This window comes from Mauremys mutica, chromosome 6 (genome assembly GCF_020497125.1).
Source record: "Mauremys mutica isolate MM-2020 ecotype Southern chromosome 6, ASM2049712v1, whole genome shotgun sequence".
NCBI classification, from domain to species: Eukaryota; Metazoa; Chordata; order Testudines; family Geoemydidae; genus Mauremys; species Mauremys mutica.
In genome coordinates this window covers 107,762,659-107,782,446 of record NC_059077.1, presented here as the reverse complement: position 1 = coordinate 107,782,446, position 19,788 = coordinate 107,762,659, and the positions used below count along the sequence as shown (strand labels likewise).

The 19,788-nt window shown below is 44.2% G+C and overlaps 1 protein-coding gene across 1 annotated transcript in view; it reads right to left on the bottom strand.

The window, feature by feature from the left end:
* The window catches only part of LOC123372877 (methylthioadenosine phosphorylase), a 59,079-nt gene extending 39,953 nt beyond the window's left edge, over window positions 1–19,126 (bottom strand). Inside the window, exons 1-2 of the mRNA XM_045021449.1 lie at window positions 18,972–19,126; window positions 11,143–11,229 (exon numbers count right to left, since the gene is read on the bottom strand). Coding sequence (XP_044877384.1) covers window positions 11,143–11,229; window positions 18,972–19,004 — 120 coding nt within the window. The 5' untranslated portion in view covers window positions 19,005–19,126. The remainder of the gene's footprint in view (window positions 1–11,142; window positions 11,230–18,971) is intronic.
* Between the last annotated feature and the right edge of the window lie 662 nt (window positions 19,127–19,788).

Genomic DNA, 19,788 nt, shown 5'->3' with positions numbered 1-19,788 from the left:
AATGAGTTCACGGTGTGTGTGTGGGGGGGAGGGGTTCAGGATGGTGAGGTGGGGGTGCAGGCTCTGGGATGGGGCTGGGGATGAGGGGTTTGGGGAGCAGAAGGGTGCTCTGGACTGGGACCAAGGGGTTCTGAGAGCGGGAGGGGGATCAGGGCTGTGACAGGAGGTTGGAGAGCAGCAGGGTGACTCAGGGCTTCAGGCTCCAGCTGGCGCATACCTCAAGCAGCTCCCAGAAGCAGTGGCATGTCTTCCCTCCGGCTGGCAAGGTGGCGCTGCTGCGCATTGCCCCATCTGCAGGCACCACCCCTGAAGCTCCCATTAGCCAATGGGTTCCCAGCCAATGGGAACTGCAGGGGCGGCGCTTGGGGCAGAGGCAGCATGCAGAGCGGAGCCCCCTGGCTGCCCTTATGCACAGGAGCCGAAGAGGGCACATGCTGCTGCTTCCAGTAGCTGTGTGGAGCGGCCCCCGACCTAGCTCCCCAGCATGAGCTCAAGGCCAGCCGTGGTAGTATTTATTGTGTCTTTAAAAAGTTTCCAAGCAGCTTATAGGGATTTCACTTTTTTGTGCTGTACCTTTTAATTTCTGTTTAACTAACTTCCTCATTTTTTGTGTAGTCTCCCTGAAATTAAATGCTACAGTGTTGGGCTGCTGTGCTGTTTCCCTCACCACAGGGATGTTAAATTTAATTATATTATGGTCACTATTACCAAGCAGTTCAGCTATATTCACCAGATCCCATGCTCCACTTAGGACTAAATCAAGAATTGCCTCTCCTCTGGTGGGTTCCAGGACTAACTACTCCAAGAAGCAGTCAATTAAGGTGCCAAGAAACTTTCTCTCTACATCCCATTCTAAGGTGACATGTACCCAGTCAATATGGGGATAGCTGAAATCTCCCATTATTACTGAGTTTTTTATTTTAATAGCCTCTCTAATCTCCCTAAGCATATCACAGTCACTATCACCATCCTGGTCAGGTGGTCGTCCCATCTCAAAAAAGATATACTGGAATTGGAAAAGGTTCAGAAAAAGGCAACAAAAATGATTAAGGGTATGGAACAGATTCCATTTGAGGAGAGATTAATAAGACTGGGACTTTTCAGCTTGGAAAAGAGGCGACTAAGGGGGGATATGATAGAGGTCTATAAAATCATGACTGGTGTGGAGAAGGAAATAAGGAAGTGGGATTTACTCCTTCTCATAACACAAGAACTAGGGGTCACCAAATTAAATTCATAGGCAGTAGGTTTAAAACAAACAAAAAGAAGTATTTTTTCACATAACGCACAGTCAACCTGTGGAACTCTTTGCCAGAGGATGTTGTGAAGGCCAAGACTATAACAGGGTTCAAAAAAGAACTAGATAAATTCATGGAGAATAGGTTCATCAATGGCTATTAGCCAGGAAGGGCAGGGATGGTGTCCCTAGCCTCTGTTTGCCAGAAGCTAGGAATGAATGACAGAGAATGGATCACTTGATGATTACCTGTTCTGTTCATTCCCTCTTGGTCACCTGGCATTGGTCAGCATCAGAAGACAGGGTACTGGGATAGATGGACCTTTGGTCTGACCCAGTATGGCCACTCTTATGAAGGAGTACTTTGGAGAGAGTGGGAATATGAAATAAAGGGCAGGGAGGGCTGTTGTAACAATTAGGCCTACAAAATGTACCTTAATTGTAAGATCAACTGGAAAAAGTATATGAAAGTGTATAAGATGTTACAATACCCTATAACAGTGGTTTTCAATCTTTTTCATTTGCAGATCCCCCCCGCAAAATTTCAAATGCAGGTGCAGAGACCTTTGGAAGTCTTAGACATAGTCTGCAGCCCCCCAGGTGTCCGTGGACCACAGGTTGAAAACCACTGACCTATAACAACAAATGTTGATGAAAGCAGGTAAAGTTGTTTTTAATAATAAATGTTATAAAGAAGTGCAAGAGAACCAGAGGGACTAAATTTAGTCAAAGCAAACAAAATGCCATATTAATATAATTCAAAGGCTATGTTAAAATCATGCTTGATACAAACAGAAGATGTAAAACCAAAAATTAATGAACCAAAATTAGTACATAAGATATTAGGCCTGATTGGAGAACAAAATAATGAAAGGAGGGGCTACTTCATCCATCACTTCCTTTTTGGGTCCTTAAAGAAAGAGATTGTGGGGAAGAATAGATGGAAAGTACAGACGGATGCTACTGAAGCAAACTTCACCATCATGGCTGCCACACACACCATTCTCTGCGACCCCGGGCCTTCGTTAACCAGACCCTGAAAGGTGTCCTAACAAGACCAAGCTAAAGAGAGAGGGACCCAGATAACAGTGCCACCTCTCCGGCTCCAGCTGAATTCCAACCACCACTTGGGGTGAAATGGAATCAGACTTTAACTGCAGCAGTAACAGCACCAGCCCATCTGAATTAATTTAATTTAGTCTGAAAATGAGAAGACTGAGAGGGGACACGATAACAGTTTTCAAGCACATAAAAGGTTGTTACGAAGGGGACAGAGAAAAATTGTTATTTTTAACCTCTGAGGATAAAGCAATGGGCTTAAATTGCAGCAAGGGAGGATTAGATTGGACATTAGGAAAAATTTCCTAAATGTTAGGTTGGGTTAAACACTGGAATAAATTGCCTAGGAAGGTTGCGGAATCTCCATCATTGGAGATTTTTAAGAGCAGGTTAGACAAACAGCTGTCAGGGATGGTCTAGCACAGGGGTCCCCAACCTGGTGCCCGCATGCCCGCAGGGGTGTCTAAGTGCACCCGCGTACTGGCCGGCGGACAAGCATCCGCTGAAATGCCGCCAAAATTCGGCTGCATTTTGGCAGCGACGCCTCTGGATGACGCTGCTTGCCACCGACCAGCGGCATTATCCAGAGGCGTCGCCACCGAATTTTGGCGGCATTTTGGCGGATGCTTGTCCGCTGCCATGGTTGGGGACCACTGGTCTAGCTGATACTTAGTCCTGCCATGAGTGCAGGGGACTGGACTAGATGACCTCTTGAGGTCCCTTCCAGTTCTATGATTTTCTTTCCCAAAAAGGACAATTACCACCATCTTTGATACCATCTAATATCTGTCAAATAAGCTGATTTTCCTTCTAAAATTATCTCCCACTAAAGGAAAAGAGAACAAAAAATGTTAAAATAAAAACATTATTTAATACTTTAAATTTCCAATGCTTTAACTGTTTTCCTTCTTTTCTATATCTATATCTATATGTCCTTTCTCTTGGTTAAGGGATTCCACAGCCCTCCTTCATGGGGTTGTGCCATGATTCAAGCAGGCTTCCCCAGCCTCACCAGTATCTGGGTTCCAGCCCCATTCCACAGAGCCTGCCACAATCCTTGGACTCTCACATTCTGTCCTCTTGATTCTGGGGCCCCACAACTACCCTTCTTGGTGCTGTTGTGTGATTCAGGCAGCCTTCCTCAATCCACCAGTTTCTCTCCCGGTCCTGGTTCCCATACCAGAAAGCATCTTTCCGAACTCAGTGCTCCCCTGCAATTCAGCTGTTTCCAGTCTCCTTAAATCTTCTTAAAAGTCACCTGAGAGCTGGGTTTTATGTTAAGGAGGTAGCTACCTGATCAACATCTGGCCTCCATTACTCTTCTAGTCTGCTGCTCGCTTGAATAATTGTTTGCATAAAGGAGCACATGCACTGGGACAGGGGTTGGCGGGCCCCAGGTCCCCCATCCCTTAAAGAGGACAGACCACCCTGTTACAGTGTACCACTGCCAACAAACTCACCAACCATGGTTGTGGAACCTCTGCTGTTGATAAGTCACCTGCAGCTTCCTTCTCCTCTTCCATCCACTCTGACCATGAAATTGATTACCCTACACTACTGTACTATAAAACATAATTTTCATATTTCCTTATGCTACGGTGGATTGTTTTTCACAATGGCGGTCATGAGGTTAAACAGTGGAAAAATTAGAACGGCAACTCCTCAGAGATTCTGAAAACCAGGCCCTAAATTGGTGCACAGCTTCATTTCCACTAAAGTTTAAGCCACCTTCTTCAGTGCCAGTCATTCCATTCTTACCCTGGGTCTTAGAACCAAAATACACATTTACAAAATCTTTTAACTTTACTTCTTTCTTGATCATAACTACTAATTAATTAATTAATTATCTTCCAAGTGTTTAGAAATGTCCATCCATGCAATTTTAGGAATGCTATGTCTAATACTTGCCATAGAAACACTATTTATAGTTTAATGCTAAGTACAATATCTCAGTTGTCATTTGATTTTATATGTGCCATTTTATTCTCACTATGTGGTCTCTTCAAGTGCTATTTTATTGGACTATGCTTGAAATTCTGCCAGATATGGAATCACAATGCTTTTAGAACAAGGGAATTGTCCAGAGGATTTATTTTTAGAACAGTATCATATCCTGATTTTTTAAAAAGTCCCTATTTAATTTTAACCTACTGACATTTGAAACATCTAATTAGTCTTGCTATTTCCCTTATCAAATGCTTACTTGCTGTTCTGAGCCAAATGTGGCTTTGGGAGACCAAAGTTTCCTTAGGGATTAGGACAAAGAAAACCCATATTGTCTAGTTACCAAGGGATTTTGTTCTTACAACATTCCACAGCACAACTCACTACACAGCTAATGTTTTTCAATTTATGAAGTATCACAGCAAATTTGCTGTGTACCTAAAATCATCCATAACATAGCTCAGAGCTAACACTGCAGGATAATAAAATAATGTGTGTGTTTAAAGTCACAGTTAATAAGAGCTACTGAAATTGAATACCTCAGACCCGAAGAAACATTAGAGAACAGAATAGTAAATTGATGCATTAGCTCTTTCACATTGCAAAGTACAGATTCAAGTGTATTTCGAATTATAAATAAAATACTGCGGAATGGCTCCTGTGACAGTACAGGGAACCCTCCACACCACCACTGTCATGAGAGTGAGTGAGCAGGGCCGTGGCAGCGGAGCTGCAGAGGGCTACCTATCCAGGCAGGCACAAAGCGAAGAGAAGGCTGCCGCCCTGGGGGGGCAGAGCACAGACCCCCGGCCAGGACTGCAAGGAGGATAAGAATGACTCCCCAGATGCAGGGGAGGCCACCCTGCTTCTGAATGGCTCCTGCTCTCTTATTAGCCAAACTCCATGTTATCCAAATAAAATTTATGTTCCCACATACTAATCAGATAATTGAGAGTATACTATTTATGCTAATGGTTGAGACGCTCCTTAATCCCATGAGTATTCTCACTGAAGTCACAGGGAGTACTCATAAGATTTCATTTTTTTCTTGCATAAATATGCGAGTACTCCCTTTGACTTCAATGAAAATTCTCATATGATTAAGGACTACTTCTATACAGGTTTGCAGGATCAGGCTTTCACAATGGAACATCTCCAGTGTAAATCCACAGAGACTGCAGCAAGGAGAAGAGAAAGATCAAGAACAGGAAGTTCACACACACAGAGTGAAAAAACAAGCAGGTAAACGCATTAAAAGGACAATGTATGTATATTTTCAACAAATGCCCCCAAATCCTAATTCCACGCTATAAGTAAGATGTAGCACTGTATGTAGAAAATGTAAAAATAAGAGCACAATCCTCTAAAATAGAGCTCTTTGAAAGAACTGGACCATGATACCTTCCTTTAAATATTCCCCAAGTTCATTAATCAAACGATGCACCAGCTTGAGTGGAGGTGGAAGGGGACGTTAAATCTATCTCATATGACCTAATTTTGCTTTAATAAAAACAAAAAGCTGATCTACAGAACAAAAGATGCCTTGGTTGTGAACCTATGCCAGCACACTCACAACTGACAAGAATAATTGGAGAGCATTAAAATTTGCTTGCTGCTGAAGATTTTAGATTGCCTTTGCAAAAATAGTTTTAGAATTGAGTCATGTTCTTCAGGAAATGTCCTCTGAACAGAGGTTTTAATGTAATAGTAGTTTTGGAGTCCAGTGATAAGGAGAAATATTGGCTGCAGCTAACCAAGGGTCAATGCTATGAATCCATAGTGCTCCCAACTCCTTCTGACTTCAGTGGGTGTGCCCAACACCTCTGAGGACTAGGTGCTAATGGGGATAAGGCAGTGCCAATCGCTCACAGAATATTTTCCACCCCCAATTTTAGTCTCAATGAGAGGAAGTGGGAGAGGGGAAACAGATCTGGGATACTGATGGAAAATTCCTGTCTTTAAAACCAAGCACAATTCGTAGATATTTCAAGTCATTTGTGGGATCATGCCAGTACAATCGGAGAACTGAAAAACGCTCATGATGTTTTGTATAGTGACATTTTCCAAGTTCCTTCTGAATCTCACATTACCCTTAGGTATGAAGAAGGGTTTATTAAATGAAGAAAGCAATCTATCCAGTAGGCCAGTGTGGGGAGGTAGGGAAGGGGACGAAGACGGCTCAGGTAACTCATTTTAACACACACCCTACCAGCTGCTCCTTGTCATGCTCCCTACACTAAATGAACAGCAGTAAAAAGATACTTGTTCTGTTGCAGCCAAAAGGCAGGGCTTGCAAGAAACATCGAAAGTTTCAGAAAGGTCTTCTGTTCTGGCAGTACGTTGTTAAAACGAGTTGCCAAGGAAGCTTTAAAACATGGACTGTACTCTTTTTGCTTCTTTACAATCTGAAAAGCTGGAACACTTTTTTTTTTTTAAGTTGTTTCTTTGCTTGTTTTTTTACATTAAAGGTACCCGGACTACTGACTCTGATCTTCCAGGGTTTTGCTAGAAGGCCTGTTGGAGGACTCAGGGGTATACTGGGAGCACTCTCACACATTAACTGAATTGTTAATGGTGTTAAGTCTTTAACAAATGTATCCTTTCACCCATGTGCTTATTAGGAGATAGAACTAAAAAAAAAGTGTTAACAAACCCACAAAGTTCTGAACAGTCCAGTTAGAAATCCCTTTACCTCTCAATTGCTCAGACTGATATTCTACTATTTCACTACAGTAACTCCACACTTAACGTCCCCGCCATTAATGCTGTTTTGTTATTAGGTCGCTGACCTATTAGAGAACATACTCCTTTAAAGCCCCCCCCCCCTTTTTTTTTTAAAAGGTTGGAAGAGACTTCAGGAGGTCATTGAGTCCAACCCCCTGCTCAAAGCAGGACCAATCCCCAGACAGATTTTTACCCCAGTTCCCTAAATGGCCCCCTCAAGATTGAACTCACAACCCTGGGTTTAGCAGGCCAATGCTCAAACCACTGAGCTACTCTCCCCTCCAACAACATAAACTCCACAGCTGAGCAGAGCAGAGTCCTGCAATGCTCCCTTATAATGTTGCTTTGCTCCCTCTGCTCCACCGGCCCAGGGCTCCTGCCAGGGAGCAGGCAAGCCCCTGCACCCTGATCCTGCTCTCTGGCTGGAACGCCTGGCAGGCCAAGCAGGGCAAGCATCCACACCCCGCTACGCCCCTGCCTCAACCAAGCTTCACAATCATCAGTGAGTACAGTATTAAATTGTTTAAAATTATTTTTAAAACGTATACTGTATATGTATATAATGTCTTTTGTCAGGCGAAAAAGATTTCCCTGGAACCTAGCACCCCACTCCTCCCCCACCATTTACATTAATTCTTATGGGGCAACTGGATTTGCTTAACATCGTTTTGCTTAAAGTTGCATTTTCCAAGAACATAACTAGGACTTTAAGCGAGGAGTTACTGTATTTCTTCACAGCATTCCAGAGTAGACAGGCCCTGATTTGCCAATATAAAAAATAAATATAAAAATCAAACCAACCAACCCCCCTCACCTTTTACACAAAATTGTAAAATAAACTCAAAACTTCCAGACCTTCTTTAAACATCCTCATGAACAAACAAACAAATCTAACAAGTCAAAACAAGGGGAAAAAAAAAATTTATTCACCGACTAACGAAAACTAAGTCATTTAGGGCCTGCTCCTCCTACTTTGTTTGAGTTAATGGACTTCACCCAATGATTTCATTTTTCACCCTTCCATTTTATGGTCCCAATCCTACAAGTGGCTGCATGCGACAGGACTAAGGTCTCAAATCTTACGCTAAGGCACCAATCCTGCCAACTGTTCCATTTTGGTGGTTATGGCACTGGCATGGACCCCAACTGATGTCAATGGGGCTCTCTGCAGGTGCAAAGGTCCACCTGCATAGAACACCTTGCAGGATCAGGGCCTATATTAATATGCCACGCTAACACGACTACAGTTATCACTAACTCACTTTTAGATTTATGCGACCCCATGTTAAATTAAAAAAAATAATATAAAAAACAAAGGGCAAAATGGGCTTTTATAAATTGTCCAATTCTAAGTTTAAAATCCACAAGTTTCTTAGATATATCAGTTTCAACACTCAGGATTTTTCTCCCAAGTTTAATTCTGGTTCTAATGTGTTTTTTCCTATGTATGTAGCCCTATGTAATAAAAACAAAATGTCAAAGCTTTTGTTTTCTCCTTTTAAAACATGACTTTACTGTGTTACAATGCATATACAGTACATATTGCTATTATGACTAAAGAGTTCAGACAAAAAAAAATGGCTGAATTCTTCCTTATCATTTCCTAATGCTTAAATTAAAAAGTTGATTCATTGCTTGTAGAAGATCCAAGACTAAGAGTTTTAAAGTCCACCCCATTTACTCACACAGGCCTGAGCCTGCCAAGTGACACACCTGCACAGAAGCCCAATGATTTCAGTGAGATTGAGCACAGGTTTTAGGGATCCTACAGGATCTGAGCCATATAAATACAGCAACAGTATAGGCTTCCCCACATTGTCCTGCCAATGTACCCCAAACTCTGATCTGAAGAGACCTTTCCAAGGGCAGGAGGACAGTTAAATCTTCCATGTGAATAAAGCCCCAGAATTATATGCTGAGACTGCCAATAAAAAGGTGTCAATTGCAATGGTAATTTTTCAATACACACAATTTCCACAGAGAACGTTACTAAAACCAGCAGCTAATCATATAGAGGAAATGTCCGATGGCAACTATTTTGTTTTTGCTATTCTAGCCTGGATTCAAGACAGTGTCACAGAGGTGAAAGGATCTCTGTTCTATGAGAGATTCTTGTTTTAGTTTTGGGAGCAGGGTGGGGAAGATGGAGGGGTGCAAATGAATAAGTCCCCTTCATCCTAAGGTAATAAAGGTAATAATTGGAGACATACCAATCTCCTAGAACTGGAAGGGACCTTGAAAGGTCATTGAGTCCAGCCCCCTGCCTTCACTAGCAGGACCAATTTTTGCCCCAGACTCGTAAGTGGCCTCCTCAAGGATTGAACTCACAACCCTGGGTTTAGCAGGCCAATGCTCAAACCACTGAGCTATCCTCTCCCCAGTACTCTTGCAGATTTTACAGGGTGGTTGGAAATTCAAATATCTACCTCTAATTCAGCTTTTCCCTTACCTTATTACCTCCCCACCATGGCCAATTGCCACTGTCCACATATACTCCATTCTCCCCATGTCCCCTACACTCACAAAGTCTTCCCCAACACCATTTTGGTTGGAGGTGGGGTTCTCCTTCCATATCTTGGACCCTACAGGGTAGTGTTGAACCCCATGAAAAAGATATACAGGATTTAGGTTTCCACAGAAGTTCCTCTCCATAAAATAACTGTTATTGCCACTTATCATATGTCTCATGAACTGTACTGGTATAAGATGGTAAACATACAGGAAAATATCACAAGGATGGCTGTTCTGAACAGTGCTCAGTCTCCTCTTCTGCAGATATTATGGAAGATTGAAGTTTAATTTCCAGTTTTGTTATACACTACTTACATGAGGTCACTTACTCTCTCTGCCTCAGTTCCCCACCTGTAAAATGGGAATAACAACATTCCTTTTCTTCCATCCTGGTCTATTTAAATTGCAAGCTCTTTGGGGCAGGGATTGTCTCTTACTATGTGCTGGCACTATAGGTATACACAGTTGGCTAAACAAACAGACCTAGGGCGAGATCCTCACCCTGGCTCCAGCCACTTTTGCTTGGTAAAAGGGCTGAAGTAACATAAAACCTCTGAAAGCCCAGAAGCTGGCTGGTAGTGAATTCATCCCTGCATAGGACCAGCAAAAGACAGCCATAAAGCCGTCTCCCAAAGATCCCCTTATAAATCTTGGTGTAGGGGGACTACCCGGGTGGGGTAATGATAGCATGTAATACTGCAGAGATTCTAAGTAGTGCTGGGGCCGATAGGCTGCGAGGGAAGGCTGCCAGGGCTGTCTAAATTATGCCAGAGTCTGTGGAGCAGCCAGAAGTGGAAAGGTGCAAAGGTATCGTAAACCCACCATATCCCACCCCGGGGGCTGTGGATTCTTCATTGTGCTTATCTCATCATATTTAAAGAACAGTGGATGTGGGGGAGGATGGGGTGTATTCTCTTCCACACTTGGTTGCCATTATAACACCTTGCCTCTGACAGTCATTATAAGTTGACTCTGATACAGTGTACAAACCCCATACTGGGCCCAGGTATCCCCCACCTCTCCCGACCTGCAGAGCATCCTCCAACTGCAGAGGCGGCTTAAAAGGGAGCAACTTAGCTCACAAGGGGGCGGTGGGGAGGGAGACAAACTTGCCTTGAGGGCTCCTGGACAAGAGTGCCGACGAAGCCTCCCTATGGGGAAGAGGGCTGCGTGCTGTGCCCAGTTGGGGCTGAAGGTTTAGCTGTCTTTTCTACTGATGTCTTAGGTCGTACTTGGAGCTGTAAGGAGAGACGGGTAACTCCTAAGATGCCAGACCCTAACTGACTCTTATAGGCCCTGAGTCGGAGCCTGATGGAGTGGGAAGGACCAGGCTGCCCTACCAACTTCTTCTGCTGCAGATGGGGCATAAGCCTCATGATAAGGAGAGGGCAAGGGCACTGAAAACACAAGATGATGCTAAGCCCACACATGGGTGAGGAACTGGACTGAAAAGCTGTCCGGGGTGGGGCGAGGCTGGATGCTGGGTGCACAACCATCTGACCCTCAGAGGACTCTATTACACTGACCAACACTTGGCACTCTATTGTGTGCAGTGTCTCCTCCATTGACACAAAGGCTGAAAAACTTACCATAAAGCACACAAGTAACAGTCTCTTAAAAAAAAAAAAAAACATCTTAGCAAGTCATAAGAAAAATATTATACAGACCTTGCCATAAGGAGTATCCACATATTTTTCTGTTCTTCCTTCCAAGATGTCAGGATCGTCCAGGCCAGTTCCACCAATAATTCCAATCTTACAAACAAACAAAAATAAGTATTAGAGCTCTAGAGATTACATTGCATTTTAAATCTGACAGTGACACTAACCCTGGATTTCTAGCCAGCTACACAATTTATTTTCTGATTCATCTTTGCTTGAGATGGGCCCAGAACCATGGATCCAAAAAGCACCAATCATTATAGCTACAGCTCAAGTTTCTCATGAAGACTTACAAACGTAGTTGTACCATGTCACTTTAGACCATATTTCATTTAATTTTCCCCAGTACAAAGGCTTGACTACCACTCCCCAGTTCAAACAGACACCAAATTTACAAGTTATCAAACAGCACAAAGAAAGAGTCGCTGATTAATCATTTATCCCCACTGTGAAAGTAAATATTGGTGTTAACTGGCAAACTTGATAACTGATGCCAAAGAGATCAGCACAACCTATGCTGTAATCAAGGCTGTACCACAGATAGTATTCAGATGAAATTGTGGTACACCTTTTCTGCAATGGGAAAAACAAGGACAAAGACTCAGTACCTCTGGTCACCGGGGACATAATGATTCCCAGAAATGCAACACCGGACCTACTTTTGGGTTCAGAGTATTCTTTTTAAACCTTGTAACCCTTGTAACCCTCAAAGAGTGATGTTTAATAATACCTGAAACGTAACAATGTGGTTTAGCATAACTCTATATTTGTGTTATAAAAAGCTAATTCCTATATGTGGAGTTTGCTTTCCAACCAAGGCCCACAACAAACAGCAATTATCCTTACAGTAGTACCAGCTTCCCCTGCTGCTACCAAGCCAACTTAACACACGTACAAAGAAACACCATTTCTGTTCTTGGCTCTACCACCAGCCTGAGAAGCCCCAGGCCTCTACACAGAGTGTCTGATAAGGAGACAGTATTCACAGCCAGCTTTGCGGCATCTTCTGTTAGTGAAAGTATAAAGAATGTGAATTCATATTCTGCTGGCAATACAGGTTTTTTTGTTTTTCTTTTTAAAAAAGCTTTGTGTTCTGGTGCAGTCTGCACAGAGTCAACAAGTGCCAGCACAGTACTAGCAACAAAGAGAGAATCTCCATTTAGTTTTAGCAAACGCTGACTTCTTCAATAAAGCGACATCCATAGGAATAAAGATTTTGTGCATATCCTCTTGGGGTCAGTCAGAAAAGCAAAACGGTTAAACTGTCAGTGCCACATGTTCACAATGAATACTGAGGACAAACTGATTGATTACTGCGTACTTCAATCCAACCAAGCTGTGCAGTCTTCATAATAAAATTAATAATACAATGAGAAAGAAACATACACTTCCAAGTTATACCTTCCTTTGGCTTAACCAGTCGTCTTTGTATCTTTTAGGGTCTGATCCAACTCCCACTTAAGTCAATGGGAGGTTTTCCACTGACTTCAATGGGAATTAGATTAGGCTCTTCAGAGCAGTGGATGTTTTTAATTGAGTGGTCCCCAAGCACACTGTTGGCACTTAAAGAAATAATTTCATCCTCTGTTACACGCAGCAAAAATATTGCTTTTTTCAATTGGCAGTTACTGTTGCAATGTTTGTCTCAGTTTTAAATGGAAGAATTCAAATTGTGTTGAGCTTTTAAAAACAAACAAAAAAACCCACATACACAACCCCCCCATTTTTGTCCCCCCCCAATACCTTGTCAGTAATAAAAGCATGTTATCTAAACTCTCAGAATGTTTTCTAGCTATACAGCTAAGGATTTGTATCTCTTAACAAAATAATAATAATAAAAAAGCACCAAGTGGAAATCCCAGTGACTTAAATCTAAACCAAAAATCTGTCTCTTGCTCTCAATTTCTACAGCCCTATGTTTATAGAAACCCTACAGATGCCCTGTCATTATACTGCAATTAGCTCATCAGGCATCTCTTTTCAATAAGCAAAGACTGTGGTCCTTGTTATGTGCCAAATACCGGTACTTTTCCATGTGAAAGCCTGGTTCATGTCATCTGCTGTGCTGTAGTATTTAAACAGATTTTTTTCCTTTTGGCGCCACCTTGTGCTGTATGTGTGTTATTGCAGGCAAAAAAAGAAAAACAAATGACAATAATATTTGCTTATAATTTTTGTAATAAGAATGGAGATTTTTGCTTTAGTGTTATTCACAGATCATGAGTATTTGGACAAATGCTGGTTTGTTCATGAAAATACTCAAGAGTCCTGAATGCTATGATTATTTGCCTGAAAACTGTACCTGAAGTATTATGAGATATTTATTACTCAAGATTCTCCTGTTCCAAAGTTTCAGTCATCCTCATATGGAGTAGAAACAACATCAACAAGGCAATCAAAGGTGGGATTTGCAGGTCACGTAGACATACCCACACTAGCATTAATCTAACTAGTACACTAATAATAGCAGAGATGATACTGGCATGGACTTCTGCAGGGGTGCAGGAACAATTTGTATTGTGGGGGTGCTGAGAGACACTGAACCCCACTGTAAACCCTGTATATAATGGAAACCACTTCAAGCAGGGTGGATAAAAATCAATGATTTATTTAATTTAAATTGGATTTGTTTGATAAAATGCTTTTTGAGGAAAAAACCTATCTAAAGATAAAGATATATTATAGCTCAAAGATATCTCATCATGGAATAGAGATTATAAATTCTAATTCTATAGTATGAGACAATATATTCATGTAATGTTTAAGAAAAGTGTTGTAAATGAGTTCCAATAGTTCATGGCTTGGGGACTCAATCTTATGGGGTTCCACAGGCTTCTGTATAGATTATTTAGGTTAATCTTTCTATCTCCCCTATGAGACTCAGCGCTCAGTTTAGAAGATACCATCAGAGATGCTTTGTTTTGCAGTTCTCAAACTGCATTTGTGTCTCCAGAGGAAACAGGCTTGTTAACAGCAAAAATGTTTTAAAATAAATAAATATATAGAGAGAGGTGAGAAATAACAGACCTCAACTCTATTGTCCCTCTGCAAATTTGTGAACACAGCGTCAATCCCTTACCTCTCTCTAAAAGTGCAAAGTTTCAAAGTTCAATGAATAGAAGATTGTTGGGGGCAGAATAGATCTGGACAAGAAGAAGAAGTCTGGAGATAAATGTGAGAAGGGAGGGACATATGCTTTTTTTGTTAAAATATTATATTTGCTGTTGAAGAAAAAAAATCCAGAATACTAAACGTTGATGTTTTAGTTAAATAAAACAATTTAAATGTCTGTCTGGTGATGTTCTCCTCCTAATACAGCCTGGCAAGAAAATCCTCCAAATATTAATGATTAACCTCTTGAATTGGAGATAGTTCACCTCCCAATGACGTCATAAATATCTGCTTCATCCTTTGGTAAATGAAATATCCAAACAATCATTCATTTTCTGATTTAGCTGTAAAAGTAATCTAAAAAGTTTTCAAAATAAATCACTGTTTAAAAATGTATAGTGTACATTTTCTAAAAATGAAACCTACATCTACCTGAGTTGTGAAGAATATGTATTAAGGTTAAAACAACAAACAAGAATGCACTTTTATGTCGAAAACCATGATTAAATCGAGTCTTCCTGACTAGTGATTTAAATCAGGATTTAAATCAATTTTATTTAAGTCAAATCCACCCTGACTTCAAGTCAGGAGGTGCTGCAGCACCCACCCCCCCTTCATCCCTAGTTTCAGCACCTATGGACTTCTGCACAGACTAGCAACGTGAAAACGTACTCATGTCCCTGCATGGGTTTATAGAGCGTGCACTGAAGCCAGCGCTGCTGCATCTTCAGTGCTATTTTTAGCTGTACTAGCTGTTATGCCTGGGGGAATTCTGCACCACTGCGAAATGCAGAATTTGATGTTTCCCCTGCAGAAATGGATCTGCAGAGCTGCTGGTGGCCATTAGGGGCATTGCAGCCCGGTGGGGATGGAGGCTCTGCAGCCTTGCTTGATCCTCATCCACCCGGGGACGGGAGGAGGCCTAGGAGTCCCGGCTCTGGCAAAGGGTGAGGAAGGGCACCATGTCCCCCCGGGGAATAGTAAAGAAACTCAGGGAGTACAGGTCCTGGGAGAAGGGTGCGCACATGTCTGGGCCAAGGGTGCCTCGTAGCTGGGCTCTGGGGGAGCGGAATGCAGTTGTCAGTGGCTGGGTTCTGGGGAGAGGGAGGTGCAGGTGCCTCAGCTTTTGCCGTGCCCTGCAGCTGGGCTGTGGGGGGAGGGAGGTGTGGCCATCTGGGCTCTGGGGGTGCCCTGAAGCTGGGCTCGGGGGTGGGGGAGAGGGTTCTGGAGCTGGAAGGTACTCCATGGCTGGATTCTGGTGGGAGGGAGTTCAGGTGTCTGGGCTCTGGGGGGGGGAGGGCCCACACAGCCCCCTCCAGTATGCCCCCAATTGGATTTCTTTAACTCTCTACTCCTGGGGGAATCTTTTTTCATTGTCGTCTATATTGTTGACATACTCGCTGACAGGTATTTTGAAATAAGTTACCAAAATAATTGAAATTGGAGTGATTATACTGTGCTATTGACAAATAAAATATGCAGAATTTGGCAGAATTTCAAAATGTGTGCAGAATTTTTAATTTTCTTGGCACAGAATTTGCCTAGGAAGTATGTCTCGTGGTAGTATGTCTACACAAGCTGTTATTGGACCTTGACTGAAGCATAGACATATCCTTATGGGACCAATCACAAACCACGATCCTACCACAGGCTGGAAATTGTTCACATACTCTTCAGTGTTTGCTGAATTTTGTAACTCATACAAATCAGGATAGAAATTGTGAAATGTTTTTATTATTCATTGAAATTCTAAAAAAAAAAAAGAATAAAAAGGGTTAATAATCAAATTGTTTTTAGTTGGGAACCACATATCTGCCAACATAACTGCAGCCCAGCATATAAGATTGAGGATAATTTCCGCAGAGTGTGCTTTTCAACCTGAATTGTTCTATCTAGTAAAACGATAAACTTTGTAATTAAAGAGAACAATGCAAACTGGAGATATGGGGTTCTTCACCATATTATCAGTTGGCTGATGAAACTGGCTGATGTCTGTAGAACTTGGGCTACCTCCTTAGTTTTCACTACTACTTTTTTGTCTAGCCAGAATCTCTCTCTGTAACCCCTCTCATTTAGCAATATGGGTTAGGCAGGGTGATTGAGACTCCCTGGTTGAGAATCCACAATACATGTTCTTTTTCCTAACTGACCTTACTCTTACACCTTCCCTCCTCCCAAAACACAATCGATGTGACACCATTTTTTATTTTCTGCTTTAAAAATCACAGCAAAACTTAGTTCCACTAATAGAAAATAGATTCTGTTTCTAAATTTCTAATAAAAAAAAATCACAGATGCAATGGGATTTGAACACACTCCCTTTGTAATATAAAGCTGACAATTTAAACTCACAGGTAGGTGTCAGAGAGTGGCTTTGCTATGATGCTATTTGAGGAGCTGGAGCTACCATCACAGTCCACAGACAGCTTTCATCTCTGGGAATGCCACCAATCCAGGGAAGGTCTTATGCCAGGCTGCAGGAATGAGGAGCAAGATGTCATCATTACAGAGATGAGGAGGTGGGGGAATGGATTACAGTGGTGTGCATTGCTGGGGGAAAGGTATGCCCCCCAACCTATCCGTGGTGTTGGGGGAATAGGAGTGGGTAGGGATTTTGGGGATGGTTGCAGATGCAACAATGGAGATTGGCAAATAGGAGGATAACCTAGTGCAATATGGGAGGGAATGAATCTTAGAGGCATGGGCCATCACCCTTATCTACCCTTTGGCAACAACTGGAAGCCACTGCAGAGAGCTGGGGAGGAAAGAAGGAGTGCTTCACAATGGGGAGGGACAATGCCGAGTCAGAGTAAGTTTTCTGCAAAGAGAAGATACACTAACTAGAAGCTGGGAGAATCACCATCCCTCTTTCCTTGTGCCACAGCTGTGCTAACCACGCTTGGGGACAGGGGACAGGTTTCAGCCTCCCAGGCAGGTAGTTCTCTCTAAAAGAGCCAGCAAAGGCTCATTAAAGCAGCTGCACCTCTGAGATGAGGAACTGACAGATAAAAGCCAGTTGTTTACCTGTAACCACTGTTTTTTGACAGGTGGGTGCAGATATATATTCCACTCAGGTGTGCATGCTCCCAAGGGGAATACACAGCTGTGACCACTCGAAGAAGAGAAAGCACATCAGCTCCAGCACTGGACTTCATGCTTCCCTTCCACAAGCCAGTCCGGCTGCTCTTCTTCCTGTTTCCCAGCCTCTGGGGTTGGTCAGATGAGGCTGGAGTTAGGCAAAACAGCAGTTGGGCCTAGTGGCAGCATGGAACCATAGAGCTTACTGCTGCAGCAAGTCCTGCTTTCCTAGACCTTTCTGTGGGTTGTCATGGACACAGCTGCTCAGATAGTACCTCAATGGACAGATATCCCCGCGAGGGAGACTAGGCCTATCCCGACCACAGAAAAGAAAAATGGGGCAAGGCAAACTGGGATACCCCAAATTAGCTTCCCTTTTCTCTCAAGTCAGGGAAAATTTCTTGTCTACACATTGACCTCAAGAACTGAGGGAGCTTCTTCCAGTCCTTGTTTCCCAGGTCCAAAAAGCTTGTCCTACAGGGGGGGGGGTGCAAAGGGCTAAGTGTAACAGCTTTAACTATGGTGCCTCTGTCACTGGTGTGTATTAGAGTGACCCCATCGTACAGGCTATAGTACAAACATAAAACAGAAGGGAGCCCCTGCCCCCAAAGAGTTTACAATCTTAACGCCTAAATTAACGCTAAATCAGAATTAACAGAGTCAATTATTACAGGAGCTGGAGGAAAGTGGAGCCTTGCAATGGAGCTCCCAGGGAGGGGGCACAGAGCCTCAGTGTGGATGAACCTGGCCTCGCCTAGCTCTTATTCCACAAGATCCGTATGCAGGATCATTTACAATTTTCGGACAGTGACGACAGGATTAGAACAGAATTCTGCAGGGCCCATAGCTTTAACTACAGCATTTGGTACAATACATGGAGTTGGGGAGGAAGCAAATCCCCAAAGCAGCAGGCAGTTAACAAATCAATACCTGGCATGCCTGGCAAACCTACAGTAAACAAGACACTGACCCGGTTAATAATTATGCTTTTCCCCACTGTTTGACCAGAGCCCAGAAATAGCTGTAGGTAGAGCACAGGATTCTTAGTGCCAGGACAGGGTCTAACTTTTCCCTTTAAAGGCTGGATTCTGACACCCAGAGTTGTTGCGCTATCATGCTCAGCTGCTGCTGCTGCTGCTTATTTGGCTGAAGCAGCAGCACCCTGTGAGTCTTTATGGCAACTGTAAATGAAGGCGGCGCCCTGCCTCCCCTCCACACTCGAAAAGAAACCCCCTAGGAAGAGACTTTTATTAGACAGGAACACACGCTGGAGGCCTCAGCATGTCCGCACTGCGCCCACTGGGGGGTGCCCTGCAACACGAGCGGCAGGGCCCTGCCGGGCGGGCAGGCGGGGGCGCCGCGCCCCCAGCAGGGAGGGCGCTGGGCTGAAGCGGGGGCACAAGGGTGGGCAGGGAAGGGAAGGGCGCTGCCCCCCCCCGGAGCCCATGTGCCCCGCACCCCGGCGCAGGCAGGAGCCTGCCACATGCACCCAGCCGCAGAGGCGCCTCCCTCGGAGCCCACGTGCGCCAGCCCGACGAGTCCGCACCCCGCGGCGGCCGCCAGGAGCTCCCGGCGGGCAGAGGCTGAGCGGGGGGCGGAATCTCCCCTCCGCCGGGGCCCGGGCGGGAGCCCGCAGCGCCTCTTACCTTCACGGCCGGGGCGGCCGCGGCTGCAGCCATGTTTGCTGGAGGAAGGACGAGGAGGCGGTCCCGGCTCGGCTCGGCTCGGCTCGGCCCTGCCCTCCGGGGGCTGCAGTCGGCGGAACGAGCCCCGCCCCCTGCTGCGAGGCGGCAGCCGCAGCCTCTGGGCAGCGCCGACCCCCCACTCTGCGCTGGCACGGAGCTCGCCGCTGTCCGGCGCAGGGTGCGGGGCTAGCCCCGGGGGGCTGCAGCCTGGCAGGAGTGGGCGCAAGGCCGCCACCCAGGCTACCAGCGCGCAGCCCTCAGGGCTTCCCCCCCTGCCCGCGTGCTTCCCCCGGGGGCCAGGGGAGCCCGCTGGCTGCTCCCCACTGGAGCGCTGTGGAAACCTGCCCCTGGCGATCTAGCTGCTTCCCCAGAGCGAGCAGGCGCGGGCTGGCCTCGGGCAGGGACAGGGGCGCCAAGCCCTAGCGTACAAAAATGAGTCAGGCCTCTCCCCAGTCAGGTTAGGTTACACATTGAATTGTGAGGGTGTTTTTAAAAATCGCCTTCCGGTGTTGGGGTGATGAGGGTTCCTGTTTTCAAGCTTTTCTTCACAAGCATGAAGGCTACAAACTTACTGTTAAAAAATTTTTTTAAAAAAAAGAAAGCAATAAGCTTAAATTCTCACATAAGAACCCAATTCCTGTACTTTCACAAAAGCACTAAATATCACAAGACTTTGAGGGTTGGCAACACTGTTGCTATTTTCCAGGGGAGAAACAACACTGTCCTGAACAAATACATCAGTCATCTTGTTCTTATTCAAAGGGAAAAAGCATGAAAC